This window comes from Convolutriloba macropyga, chromosome 4 (assembly GCF_964194025.1).
Source record: "Convolutriloba macropyga chromosome 4, txConMacr16.3, whole genome shotgun sequence".
Taxonomy (NCBI): Eukaryota; Metazoa; Xenacoelomorpha; order Acoela; family Convolutidae; genus Convolutriloba; species Convolutriloba macropyga.
The window spans coordinates 37,731,180-37,746,567 of record NC_134471.1 but is presented as its reverse complement, the minus strand read 5'-3'; the positions used below and the strand labels follow the sequence as shown (position 1 = coordinate 37,746,567).

At 38.1% G+C, this 15,388-nt stretch overlaps 1 protein-coding gene across 1 annotated transcript in view; it reads right to left on the bottom strand.

The window, feature by feature from the left end:
• Positions 1-6: 6 nt before the first annotated feature.
• The window catches only part of LOC142338066 (uncharacterized), a 34,871-nt gene continuing 19,489 nt past the window's right edge, over positions 7-15,388 (bottom strand). The window contains exons 6-7 of the mRNA XM_075387698.1: positions 1,978-2,166; positions 7-321 (exon numbers count right to left, since the gene is read on the bottom strand). Of these exons, the coding sequence (XP_075243813.1) occupies positions 181-321; positions 1,978-2,166 (330 nt within the window). The 3' untranslated portion in view covers positions 7-180. The remainder of the gene's footprint in view (positions 322-1,977; positions 2,167-15,388) is intronic.

The window sequence follows — 15,388 nt, the reverse complement described above, 5'->3', positions numbered from 1 at the left end:
GTACAGCATCCCTGGGTGATTGGTCGTGGGGGACTCAAACGTGCTAATACGAGATTGATCACTAAAACGGAATAGTTTCCAATGGTACTCTCTGTCGCCTTCGAGAACAGACATCGATTGAACTTCGTTATTCGAATTATTAAAGTCCCATCATCAAGAAGAAAAAGTGAGCGCATTAACTTACGAAAATGTATTATAATATTTTCGATCAAGTCCGGCCAGTTCACTTGTGATTTGTAACCTGATCTCCCTTCCCGTTCCAGACTCAAACGAAACTGTCAGGACCAGATCAACAGTTCCAGAAGTTGACGAGTTTTGTATCTGAAACATTTTTTTTTCGCATACTAACGTTTAAGATGCTCCCTCCCTCTACAATTGATGATGATTTTGTGTGTTTTAATGGTATTCATTTTTAATAGGCTATGTAAATCCCTAAAAATAAAAATGTAATGGTTAAGTGACTGTGCTTGAAGTCACTGAGAACTTCTGGCGTTTATCGAGAACCGCGCAGCGGTTCGAGATATGGGGTCAGAATTTTGAAGTGACTTCTGCAAGAGTCACTTAAGCATGCTTAAAACACGAAACGCGCACGTTTTAAAATGACGAAAGTCAACGAAATTCAACTTCTGGCTAAGTAGCAAGTTCTGGCATTTTGATTTCTGGCTCTGCAGACTTCGGTATTTTAAAATGTGCACGTGAGTGTTTTAACATCAATTTGTTCATGCAGTCTAATGAAAATGATCATGACACGTCTTTTACAAAAAAAAAGTTAGATGCGTTGAAAGTATAAAACTTAATTAATAATGAAGAGACGCATAACATCAACTTTACAAGTAAGAGAAGAGTCAGTAAAAGAAACGAAAATTCGGGGGGGGGGGGGAGGAGTCGGGGAAGTAGTTAGGAATCACTTAAGAGGAATCCCATTCGAATTATAGCACAATAGATGAATAAATGATAGACCGCCAGGGACTTTGAAAGTCCAATTAATTTATAGTGGGGTCTACATTCTACATTTTCAAAAGCAAAATTAATATTTAAATAAGCCAAAATAATTTATTAGATTTTGTCTAAATGACATTACCGCCCACATTCAAAAGTTCCGCAGGTTCATATGGAGATAGAGATTACATATATGTACTATGACTCACTTTCCTCGTGATAGAGTTGGATTTTTAATAGCATATTAACAGCTAGGATTTACATCGTATAATACAATACGTGAGAGCATAAAACTTTTCTTCCTTAAATGACTATTAGTATTCTCGTAAAAAGGCCGTTAAGTTGAACGCACAAGATTTTGTTCCGCAATGCTTCTTTCAAATCATAAAAATACCAAAACCGAATTGTGATCAGATAGAGGAAAAGAGCTGGAACAAATTCTAACTCTTCCCATGCAATCATTGGTTTTCCAGTCTTACCCAATTTGATTGTCATGAAACGGCAAACACAATGAAAAAAAAGTCCGGCCTGGGTCTGTTCGGAGAGGCCAAGGTTCTGCACAAGAGTCTGCTTGGTATGGCCAATGGTTTGGCCCATCGCTGACCAAAAGGCTGGCCTAGATCTGGTGAATAGGCAGTTTTAGGTCCGGTGGGTCTGGAGGCCCTGTTCGTGAGTCGAATCCGTATACCTGTCTCGGGTTGCGGACCTCATCAATTGAGTTTTGTCGATATTAATCTCAAAAAATTGTTTTTCTTGTTCGCATTTTAGACGACTCAAAATAAAAAAAAATTGCACGTCGCAGAATCACTTAGTTTTGCAACTCGTTACTGGCTCTGCGTTGATATACGACCAAAATTATTGCACACAATCATCAGAAACCTTTGTTTTCTAACGGTTATACCCTGAAAACACCAATCAAAACACGTCGAAATCGAAAACTCTGAAAGGCTCTCAAAATGGCCAAATAAGGCTAACTCCAGCAAAATTTTAAACTGATTTTAGCGTGGGCATAATCAATTGGGTGAAAGTCGTGTTTACCGTATCTGTGTACGTTGACACTCTGAGTGACGTCACGGGTCCCTTCTTTCCATAAGCAGTAGTGAGTTGCATGAAAAAGGTGTACTCCTCTCCAGCTACAAGACCAGTGACTTCATGAGAGTAGACATTGATAGCATTTACACTACAGGGGCATGACCCTCCGAGTGGCTGATTCCAAATGTCAAGTACCTTTAACAAATTTCATTCCTGGTCGGCCACCTCATAAATCTTACCAAACAATAATCTTGTCACCAAATGATAGACTACATTTTGTAAACACTAAGACACAACTGTGAGTAGTATCGTATATATACAGGAAGACCGGGGGGGGGGGGAGATCCTTTGGAGATCCGTTCAGCAGAGGGGGATCCCTGATCCCTTAGGGGAGATCTTTTAAGTTAGGAAAGTGGTAATTGCGCTACATGTATTTGTCTGGTGGCTTATTGTTGGTTTTGCGCTATTGGAAAGCCATTCCAGTTTCAACTTTTCTTGCTTATTTGTGGCAAACCTAGCAAAGTAGATTTGAATTAAAGCTGAATTTATACGTTACAACATATAGAATGGAATTGTTATAGAAACTGTTATAGATAAGAGAATTAAAAACGTACAAAAGCGTCAAATTGCATACAAAATAGCGCATTGTTTTGTTAATCAAGAGTCTGATTCTATCGCTTCATAATCAATAAATGGGTTATAAACTGGACGTTCTTCTTCTATCTCATTTTCATCGGCAATTTCATCAGAATCAATATCAGACTCTGTGATTGCGGCGGTTCTTACGAAGCCGGGGTCAGGGATTTCAGCGTTGTCAGTATTCGTTTCAACTGTGGTTTCAATTTCCCTCTGGTTTTCAATTTCGTACAACTCTCCAGACGACCAGGAACTCAACGATTCATTATCGAAATTGTTGTCTTCGTCGAAGAAACGTTCGTGGACAATATTTATGTGACCAAACGGCAGCGTATCGATCCCATTTTCAAGAATGTATCGTTTATCGTCGAAAGCATTGAGCGACACTTTATTAATGGTTACTGTATGGAGTTGGTGGCTGCTAGAAGCTATTCTATGGTTTTGCGTGCGGATCAAACGACCAGAGGAGAGATTTTCTTTGAATCTGTCATGCGTCAGTTGTCGTTGTGCTAATTTTGTGACGCCTTTAGCTGATTTCTTTTCCCCGCCATCTAAATTAAAATATTGAACATTAGGAACAGTCCCAACTAACAAGCTGTATATTGATACGTGTGAGTGTGATGAAAACTAACTTACCAATTGCAATTACTGAGTAGATTTTCGGCTTGAGAGCACAAAATTCTTGAATAGGCACGCTGGCAAACTCGTCCTTAAACTTCAGGACGACATATTCCTTCACTTTGAAGAAGAGCGGGTGCTGTGGTGGATAATTAGAGAAGTCGAAATGTTGCAAAATATGAATTTTTTGGCGTATATCTTCATAAACGTCTATTGCATTGATTCGATATAGCAGTGAATCAGTATCCGAGTAGAGAACTTTGCAGTCAAAATTTGGCTTCATCACTGTATAATGGAATTGGAACATGTGTAATTTGGCCAGATCAAGTACACATGCCCCTACAATAGTGGGTTTGTTCCAATAAATCCGTTTTTTTGCAGTTTTCATCGCAGCCATGCTCTCTCAAAAGATTTTGAACGATTTAAAATTGAAGTTTTGCGTTCTTTGTAGCACACTTTGAGCATTTCGAACAATAACGACTGGATCACGGTTCCTTTTCAACTCGCACGTTTTTCCGAACGCTGAATTATTCATGCCCTTATAGAACTTTTTGCCAAAAGCAGTACTGGCAGCAATCCGGAGACTGGTATTTAGCTCCATGTAGGGTCGCATCCAGTTCGCTTGCTCAAACCTTAATGCCCGATGAAGTTTTGTAATTTTGAGCCCCATTGAATTGTAGAATTGGGCAAGCCGATAATGTAGCGTGTAGCGGTTTTTAGGCAACAGCGTTTGGTAACCAATTTTTCTGGTAACCGCTCAGCCAAGAATGTTTGATTTTCAACTTGGATGGCGCCAGAGTGTAATCTTGATGAGCTTCATGAAATTCGGGTGGATAATCAATATCAACTTCAATTATGTATCCATGCTGTGCCGTTGACGAAATTTTGAGTACTTCCTCGAGCATCTAGCGCAAAATCCTTCAAGGGCAAATGATCGTTCTGCATCACGCCGCCGTAGAGGTTATTTGCGTCTAGCATCAACGCATATGTAGACGGCTTAGAAGCATCATAGTTCGGCAGATGGCAGTTGTTTGCTTGAAAGAGTCGTTGCCCATAGATTGAAGACACTCCTCCGCGCATCATGTTCTCTACAAGTTCAAGTTGTTCTCTCTCGGTTAGCAAGTCGGGTTTGCACACCTTGAGGAACGCATCTCCTGATAAATTTGATGCTCCATAGTACTGTGCGCAATCTATACCGTACGTGTCATAGCGGATATCTCTGAAAGCCTCAAAGACGCACGCCAAGAGCAAAGTGTCACAGGTTAGATAAAGGTCGTGGTAGTCGCCGATGTTTTGACAACCAAATTTTGAAAACACTGTTTGAGCATGATTGTAGTCAGTTTCGCTGATAGTGACTTCACCGCCATGCAATGTATTTTTCCATTCCGATAATGGAGGCAACACTTTTTCTTCAAACACTTGTTCTGATGTGATGTAGGAATAACAGTAAAAACCTTTTTGGCAGAGAAGTTGAAAATCGCTATTGGAGTAAGATTCATACTTAGAGCGTAGAATGTCAAAGCGATTGTCAGGCAGATCAGCTACCAAGAACTCGAGTGATTGGGGCATGAAGTTAAACGAGTCAGTTAACCTTATGTATTCGAAGATGGGTACTTGTTGTCCGGCCTCCGACTCAAAATTTTTTATGAACACTCCAACAGAGAGTGATATATAGTTTTCCTCCGAAGAAGGTATAACTTCAAACTTCGTTTCTGGCTCACACTCTGCTGGTGCAAGACATATATGATGAATATCATACTTTTTGATATTATGACCAATCATTGGCGTAAAGTTAGATGTTCTGCGACGAGTGTTACAGAGTTGATGCGCCCACCCTAGAAAATGACCATCGTAGTGACAATGGTCAAGAACAAGCTCAGCCTCATCGTTTATTTCGTTTTCACAGATCCAACATCTTGTGTTGTTTTCACGCGCTGGAACAGGTCCTCGGTAGGGTCCGTAGAAAGCTCGTTTTCGGTTGTAGATGTCCCGCGCCAGTACGTGCAAAGATTTTACAAATTCGTTCATACAGTTGTCACCTCTTTTGAGTTCAAAGTAGACAGGAGTTGCTTTACCGTGTTCTATGGCTGCTATAGCATAACCACAAGGTTCATGTTTTTCAATTGCAACTGTGTAGGAAGTAGAAGGTGAGGGTTGTGCTGTAGCGATTGGAACAAGATAAGATTCTGTGTCAAAGTATAGAACGATAGGAAGAAACCAGCGTGCTTTCCAGTTTCTGAACCGTAGGGAAGTGTTGCTTTCTTTAGGCATAACAATTTCTGCTGCTGCATGTTCACTGCATGTTTTAACATGGTTTTGATAAGTTTCTCTGTTTGTACACAAATGAAAACAATTTCGACAAATACGCTGCGCTGCACGGTGCGCTATACCTTTGAAGTGTGCGACAAATCGTTCCAGATTCAAGATGAGAACGTAGTGATGGGCATTCTCATCGTGGAGAAGAAGAAGGTCCATTGTGAAGGATTTGTTTGGCTTTTCGGAAACGTAGATCATCACCAAACGTGTTCCCTCAATTCTGTAAACAAAACAGATTCATGAAGACCAATACAGTTTTAACATTTTGATTCGTTGAGCGGGAATATTTGCATTTTATTGATGTTATTAAAGAAACACTTACCCGAAAACATTGACGCGAACGTCGTTGGCGTCCTCAAAGTATGGGATCCTGTTTATGGGCATGGGCATCTAATAGTCTCCAACCGGCTGTCGTTCCGCATTCTTGTACGTATCTGGATTCGTCTTTCCAGTTCCTGATCGACCTTCTGTCAGTAAATTGATTCGATTTTTGATGTGATACGCGGCAACGAAACAATACACGAAGCAGTTGTGATCAAAATGGTTTCGTATGTTGAGCAATGAACGGCATCCGTTCAGGAAACCAGGTAGAGCTATATATGATGATGCATGCACGGGGCTATCTTGATGCCAGGCGGCTATCTTGATTTCCAGTCTGTTTACTTTGCGTAGAATCCATCCACTGCCTTGTGACGAAAACATGAAGAGAATATTCAACATCTTACTCAACATCTTGAAAAAATCTTCGTTTGAGAGTCCATCCAAGTACACTGTAGTCATTTCAGAGCTAGCAAAGATTTCGATAGCTTGTTCTTCGTTGTCATTTTCGTTTCTTTCTTTGTACAGATCCAGAGACACAACAAACTGAATTTTTTTGGCTGCATTCGAAACTTCATTGTTTATAAGGTCTGTTATGATGTCTCTATTGTTCAGCATGAACTCCATGAGATCTTGGTCTTCCTCCGTTCCATCAATAGTGAAAACTTGAAGTGCTCCTTGAAAGGCGGATTCTGTTGGTCTTCTGCTTGTTTCACTAGTTCTCGAGGGCAGTCCATGTTGATCTCTTATGTGTGTGGCAAAGCGATCAGCAGAATCAAAGCCAATGTAGCAGTAGAGACAACATTGTACTAACGGATTATGTCGGTTTCCGAAATGTCGTTCGAGAGTTCGTAGCTCTCTTGTAGTGAAATCGCAGTGTTCACAGCGATACACTGGCACTCCAACTTCATCTGGATGCAAGTTCTTTTGGTGACGATTGCGGTTGGAGCGATATTTGAATTTGGCGTTACAAAATTTGCACGAGAAACTCATAGTTGAATCAATTTGAAGATAAAATGGTTTTGATTTCGAGCTAAACCAAACCTTCAACTCTCTAAAAATAGCCAACGTTCTGATTGGTTGAATTTGGAAACATGTTCAAAACGAAATTTCTAGGGACAAAATTTCTTTCCATTCAGTTAACTAAAGGATTACACAAGAGTGAATAATATCATTGCCCAATGTTCACAGCCCCATTAATTAAATTAGGAGATGGATGAAGCTTTAGAAACAACATTTTTTTTATCCCGTAAGAGGGCGTCTAGCATTTTATGCAAATTTAGTCCTGCTTTATGCAAATTCCATCATTCGCCAGTGAGGGCGTAGATCATGTTTTATGCAAATCCATTTGCATATATGATTGGTATTCTGGCCAAAGAGGGCTACAATCATGTCTTATGCAAAGTTGAATTAAAATGCAAATACCAATGTTTTGCCGTAATAGTCGGAGACTTATGCGTATTTTCTATGCAATATATGCGTAATTACTATGCAATGACGTGTTTTAGCGAGCCTTATATGGTTAAATAGCTTCATTGGTGTTCTAGTGCAACTGAATATCTCTTTTTAGGCATAAAAAAGTTGATTATCACAGTTTTTTTAACCAAAAACATTGAAAAAAAAATTTTTTGAAAATAGATTTGAATTTTATTATAACAAGTCCATCAATAACCATCAATGATTACTGGAGGTTGTAGCAGAATCTGTTGAGGGTTGAAAGATTTTAAAAAAACTAAGAAAAAATGTTTTTAAGAGTTGGAAAAAAAATTGATTTTTTTTTGTTTTTTTCGCAATTTTTAATGGAACTCATACTTGGCGAGCAGCTAGCTTCATCATTCTTATGATCAAAGTTTCACAGCGTGAGATTTTATGAAGACAGGTTTTTACAGAAGTGTGAAAAAACCTCGGGAACACGATTTTTCAAAACATCTGGCAGCCACATATTTTTAATTGAAAACAGGTGTTTGCGAAAACCGTGTTCTCGGTTTTTTTTTCCATGATCATCATAACCTTTTATTTCTGTTACAAATTCGTAAGAAAACTCATTCTGATTATTTTTCAGCAAAACAACCACATCATCAATTTTTTTCGATTTTTCGGAAAAATTGACCTTTTTTTCAGAAAAAAAGTGTTTTTTCTCTAAAAATTTTTATGAGGAATATCTAAAGTAACACCAAATTTTAGTAAAAAACATAGGGATAACATTGAAACATTGAATAATTGCATGTTTTCAATTTATTTGAAAGAAAAAAATTTTTTCAAAATTTACAGTTTTCACAAAATTTTTGCTTTTTTACAAATAACTGTTTTTCTGTTACAGATATGAAAAAGTTTATGGGGACCAAAAATTTAGAGCGTGTTGTTTTACATCATATGAGATACTTCTCAGTAGTTTCCTCATCAGTCTTCCACTTGTAGGGTGATAAGTTAAAGACAAAAATATATGACTGAACATAGATTTTGTTCTCTGTGACCCATAAAAATGTGCTCCTCAAAAATTTTTGTTAAGAGTTCTATTGTAGAACACTTTGCGCTCAGTAAAATGTCTCCTTACAAAATTATCCAACTTTTTCGTTTTCATTGTTTTTTTTTCGTTTGATCAATTTGTTCGAAAAATGGTTTGAAAATGGGCAAAGACTCCACCTCTCAATAGAGTTGTTCAAGTCCTATTTTGTAGACGATATTGTGCTCTATAAAACCATGTTTATACATGTTTCTTCATTTGGCAAATATAGTCACTTTTACAGGTTTTCGAAAAAAAAAGTTTTTTTCAGTTTGTCTTTAGTCCTTCGAATTTTTTTTCTATTTTCAAAAACCAAACTAATAATATTCAATTTTTATATTGTACACAAAAAATATTTAATCTCTTTTACAAAATCGAAACAAATAAATCAAAGAAATTGACTCAACATTTTTATAAAACACAATTTTTGATTACTCCAATAAGCAATTCTTCACACAATCAAAATGGGAGTTTAGGTTTCCTTTCAGAACTTCTAATGAAAGAGTTTTTCACAAGGTCCACTGGACCTTCTTTTTCTTGGCGCGAGAGTGACTTTTGGCGTCTCGGAGTTGTCGGGTGTTGTTGTTGTTGTTGTTGTTGTTGTTGCTGCAACCAAGCTTGAACCGTCTCTAAAATTGTTGTTGGTGTCGTCGAGCCAGACGGTGTTCTGAAGTCGGTCGCAGACAGATTCTGCATCAATTGACTTGCAGTTGGTAGTGAGCCAAATTTCCATGCAAGTTTCTCCTCTGTAACGGGTGAAAACAAAGACGGTGAGCTCTCCGGAGTCACAGTGGCACTAGGATCAGAAGTTGGCGTTGAAACACATCCTGGTGTTAGTGTTGGTGACTCGGGAGAATGTGGAAGGCCCCATAATTCGGCTAGGTCTTTGCAGGCCCGAACTACTCCCAACTGGTTTTCGAAAAAGGGCACGCAGTCACAATCGTTTTTGTATAGAATAGTTCGAGTTTCTTTTGGCAGTGTCACAATGTCATACGGGTAAAGAGGATGTGTTAACAACACAGGTGGAACAAACCCGCCTGAAGTGATAAAGGTTCCACCGCAATCTTCACTCTCTTTTTGTCCGGCAAGGTTGCAATGAAGTTGATGAAGATTTTAGGTATCATAAAGTGTTCAAGCGTTGTCCAATTCTCCTCTTTCTCGTTTGTCCTTTTTTGTTGGATAAAAACCACAAAGTTTTCGTAAAAGGTTTGGTACACAATGGTTTGCTCCCAGACATTGTTTTGGTCGCTCAGGATATGGAAAGACATTTTCTGCGTTTGAAGAATTTTGAAGAGATAATAATGTTTTAAAGAATTTTGGAATGCTTTGAAGAGAAGATAAGCAAATTGAATGTTTTTGATAATTGAACAAGAAAAAATTGTGAAGGTATTTTAAGCGCAAGGATATTTGTTCACAAAATTTGATTTCTGCTCAGACAGTGGACTTTCAACAAAGTTAAAGAGTTGCTGTTTCGGAACCGAAATGAAATAAAATGTAGCGGGGAATTTAACCCCATGTAGTTTATGCGAGTTAACAATGTGAGTCCAGTGGCAGTTCTCTTATCTGCCCCCGGCACAACCAAAGGCCAACTATTTCGGCCCGGAATTTTGATTGAAAACATATGTGCTTTACTGCTTTGTTTATAACAGAATTAGGCACACGCCTTAAAACTGCACATATAATTACAAAGTTTCAGTTGAACGCCAGGTGTTTTTCATTAATTTGGACCAAGTTGGATAAATAGACCACACACGTGTAACCCACGCATGCCGCGCGCCTTAGGCGGGGAGCGCGTTGCTTGTAATTGAAACCACACTTTGGTTCCTTGTTACGATTGAGTTATCACACCTAACACGTATTATTCCCCTTTATCAGTTAGTTTCTTTGAAACTCATTGTGTTAGGGACTATTACCAGTGTGTATTTGTGTATGTGTTTGAGTTATCAAGGCAATGCCAAGAAATACCTCGTGTTGATCTAAATATAACTCCGCGATATATAAATTATATGGGAAATACATGGGCCTCTGAAGACATGTGATATATGTAAATCACTTGAAACACCCCTATCAGTACCGTTTTGGAATGAATAGTTAACATTTGAATAATTTAACCTTTCGCTAACAGTTGGCTACGATCTACAACAAAAACTTCCAAGCTAATTTGGTACAAATGCCTTTCACTGCAAGCAAAGACAAAGAGTACGGTGATTGCTATTTCGATATATCTAAATCAGAAAAGAGGTTGATAAGAGCTACTCTCAAAACCTATGAAAACACCGGGACGTATGTCTTTTTGAAACTTTTTAAGAGAAAAGACAATGAATACGAATTTGAACAGAGAATATCTCTTACAACAGAGGAATTTGACAAACTTATGAAAAAAAGTGGCAGGATACGAAACTCGGTGCCAGAGTCAGAAGGGAAAAAAGATACTTCTGTTGCTAAGAAACCGGTGGCTAAAAAACCTATACTAGCAGAAAAAGATTCTGGATACGAATCAGCGACCTCATCCTCGGCTGCTTCCACAGATTAATCAAAATGGTTGAAGCAATGTCTGAACGATCGCCGGTTTTCATCAAACAATTTCAGAAGGCCTTCAAATTTTCAGTTTGCGATGAAAAACCGGAGTTGAATGGTGTAAAAAATTATGCTGTGTGTGTTCATTTTGAGAACCCCTCTTGCACTTTGAAAACTAACCATTACCATGTTTTGGTGGATACATCAGACGTGACAAAGTCTTCGGACAAATCAAAGTTTAAAAAAAGCTATACAGTGCCTTGTCTCTACACGACATTCAAGATTTTGTTTGCCAATTCAAATAACCTAGAGCTGAATGGAGAAATTTTTCAAAAGCTTGTTTTGGCGGTTGAATACAACAAAAATTTGAGCGTAGATTCCCACTCAATTCAGAAACTGTTGCCAAACTTCTCTAACGTAGCTGCTAATCAAAAGGTCAACAACAGCAGCAACGTGACGTTGAATGAAGACAATCAACGACGACTACAGCGAGGAAGCAGCGTACAGTTTCAACTCCATCAAAAGTCATTGCAAAATTGTATTACAAGGTCCAATAACCAACAAATTCAAACTGATAGCTTTTCAAGTGAATCTCTAAAGAGATTTCAAAATATCTTGTCTGGGCCACACTCAGGTGCTTTCTACCAAATAATGAACATTTTTTTGAGCGGATATGGTAATTTGCTTGTTGATACTGATGTTTTGCTTGTACGCATAGTGTATGAAGAGAAAATAAGATTTTGAAAAAAAAATTTATTCAACTAAGCAGAGTTTTAGTAGAGTTAGTTAGAGCATCATATGAAGCGCAAATCGAATCAAACCAACATCACTCATTTTTACAATTTCTGTGTTGTGATAAATGTAGTGAGCAACATAAATACAAAATAAGCCACACAAAATAGAGTTTTGTGTTTGTATAGGTTGATTTCTAAGCAATTCATACACGTTGTGAATATCAAGAGCAGCGGAGGCCAGTCTGTTGTACAAACATTTGTATGATGTTAATTTCTGTCCAAGCGGATCAGCGAAAATGTAATTGCCATTCTTCCAACAAAAAAGTGTCCAATGTGTTCCAATACAATCAGAGCAATAATGAATCTCTTCTCTGACAATTTCAAGGGAAAATTTTCAGCTGCAAAGACACCACAAAATTTGTACTTTAGAAGTTTACATGCTTGAATCAGGCTGTTTATCTCGTCTTCATCCATTAGTTTGTCAGAATATGATTTTTAGAAACTTTCCGAGCCAAATCGATGAAAATAGAGCTCGCTTTCTCACCAATAATGAAAATTTCTATATTACCTGGCAAGGCAACTGAAAACTTGAGTTCTGTTGAAATTGAACAATTGGTGAGTTCAGGGTGAATAAAATCATGCGACGCCTGCTGAGTGCTTGTGAGATCAAACACCATAATAAAATGGCTCGGGTACTCAGACAATTTAATTCCATGACCATTGTCAATATAGGCTAAGTCTGACATTGTGTTGAAATATAAGCGTTTGTCATCAGTTGTATTTATTGGACTGTCAGCAACAGGAAGTCCATTTCGGTAAATACAAATCTGCTCCAGATTGAGTTTACGGAAGTGGAATTGATTGAGTTGTTTGCTTCCTAAAAACGCTTCATTTGTGTTAAGGCATATAACTAGACGTCAAATTGGCTCCCTGCTGAAAACATCTTCTTGTTTCCAGCTTTGCAAGCCAGTAGAAGCAAAAACGTTTTAGTTATGGTTTCCAAATACGGATAGGACGCTGGACTTGTTAGTAAAGTTTTTTCAATTGCAGAAACCACGTCATCGTTCAACGTCAATTTTCTTACATACAAATTAGCTTCTATAATTTTTACTTTGTAGGATTTTGCAGCATCGTCGGAAATTGTGACAAAATCATCTATTGATCGTCGAAAAGAAATTCGCAGCGTCACACCACTCAAAAGATGTCGATCGCAAGTAAAAAAAAATCTACAGCTAATTTTCCATAAAAAGTACATTCGGCAGATTGTCTAACCAAAGTTTTTTGTCTGTTAACTTCAGCTGCCAGAATTGCTCCGGGGTTCTCTTCGTATGAATAACCTTGACATGCCAACCAAGTTGCTTTAGCATCTTTGTTATGAGAAAATTCAGTATCAATGAAACTTTTGTGAGCATAATTTCCATTTGCATTTGAAATTTTTAGTCCGATGGATATACTGTACAGTCAGAAAAGAGCGAATGTAAAACATTATTCCAGAAGTAAGGGGCGTCTGTTTTGGTGACGTCTGCTGCAGCTCCAGCGTCATATTTCAAATCGGCTTCAGAACCTTGAACTATCTTGCATTTGATTTCCAGGAAAATTTTTTGTAGGTCAATAAAATTATTTCTGTCTCCAGCCACCTCAAATTCGAGCATGGGTCCGTTAGGGCTGTACACTGGCCCTACTTTTTGACAAAAACTACCATCAAAAGTTACAAGAAGCGCTGGTTTTTCAAACAAATCCAGAGAACTATGTGTTGCCTCTGTTGGTAACATATTACCGATCATCTTTATTTCTAGCGAAGAAATCCGACCGACTTCTTTTTGGCTGTTTATTTTTTGAAATGACTGTCTTTCTCATATTTGTACTTTTTCTAGCTTTTCAGCCAGATCGTTTAGACCGTCTCCGATTCATTCGGTTTTGTCGTCTCATTCGCAGTGCTAATGAGCCTCCTGTTTGCTTTTTAACTGTGTTCGAAATAGTGTTTTCCAATGCCTGCTTTGCGGATTTTTTCTTGCTGACAACATCCACTAACTCTGGCACACTTTGTAAGAGAAGTTCTTTTCCGACACGTTTTGCTGCGGGTAGAATAAATTTTCGTGCAAGCGGTAAGGCGAGTCGACCTATGCCACTTGCTAAAGCTCCAAAGCCACTTCCTCTTTGTCTATAGTGTCCAGAAAAATCAGGCAACGCAGGAGCTTGATTGGTATAGTACAATTCCATTGTTTTAATCACCAAATTTTTTGAACTAAAACGTCAATACTACTTTACCGGTCCATGAAAAGGGGACTAATTGACCTGTTTCGGTACGTAACTCTATGGCATGTTATTGAATCGTATTTGAAAGTAGTTTTTTATAGTCCAAATTTGAAAAAACTATTCTATGTGTTGGTTCAAGTTCACACACGCTACCGTTTTTCAGACGTTGTTTTGAATCAATGACACGTAATAAAGGCGCCATAGCATCACCAACATATTGAAACTCAATAATTTTTGTGTATATGAATATTAAGTGCTTTCCCGCGCACAGATCAGCAGGGAATTCTCCATAAAAAGCTTTTGTCTCATCGCTCTTCATTAATTTGTTTGATGTAGCTGTATTCATTTTGTACCCAATATGTACACCATGTTTATCTGGAATTCCTGTAAACACCACAATACTGGGTATTTCTTCACTAGGAAAAGTGATTCCCTCATTTTTACCAAAAAGTATTTCGTATTTTCCAGTACCCTTGATTTCACGAAACGAAAAATTAGGTAGTCCAACTGTTCGCTTGATAGTAAATAAAAGTTGAGCAACAGTTTCAAAGTTTCCAGTCATGAAAGAGAATTTTTCTCCACTGTAAGGTCGAGAAATGACATAGGCATCAGATGAGATTCTTTGTGAGTCCTCGTAACCCTTAAGACTATATGCTATCAAATCTTCATTCACAACATGCTGAATTTTGGTCGGAAAAATAATTTCGCTTAGAGCTACCCTCCAGTCGCCAGATAGTTTAATTTCATCGTTGAAAAAATTTCTGAACGAAGCTAGTGTGTTTTGATCAAAGATCTCCATCGAAGCGCTAGAAATAACATGTACCGTAAACTCGTCTTCGAATCGTTTACTTCCCATTTTTTAGAGGAGACTCTCGTACTAGTTGATTTTCGGGTTGATAGAATTTACCCTGGATAACTTCTTTATCCGCATCAATAAGAGAAAACGTGGGAGGATGTAATGTCGGGATAGATGCGATTTCAAATATCTCGTCAGTAAACGACTGTTTGTAGCCCTTCCCGAAAGTCTGCTTTTTTTTCACTATGCGCACAAAATCACCAATATAGAGTTTGGGTTTTTGAGAACTTGTTGTATTTGCAGTCAAGGACACAAGCCTTGGAACGTCTTTCTTCGTGACTTTGTTCGGAGCGAGCTTTATCGTTCGATTTACTCTAGAATTGATTGTTTTAACGAACGCATCCAATTTGTCTAGATATGAATAAGTCCACTTTTCTTCTAAATATCTGTAGATTATATTTTTCAAAGAGCGTATATTTCTTTCCGCAAAAGCAGACTTTTTCTCACTGAATGTACTGTATAAATGAATTCCGCGTTCAGTGCATAGGGCTTTGAAGGCACCTAGGAACTCTGTACCATCATCAACTCAAACTTTCTCAGGTTGTTTATGCTTGATCATCTTTTTGAAGAATTGTGCTGTCTCTGTGGCATATTTTGTTTTCAGTGGCTCAACCCTGAGATATCTTGACAAACAGTTAGCAGCTACAAGCAGATATTTTACAC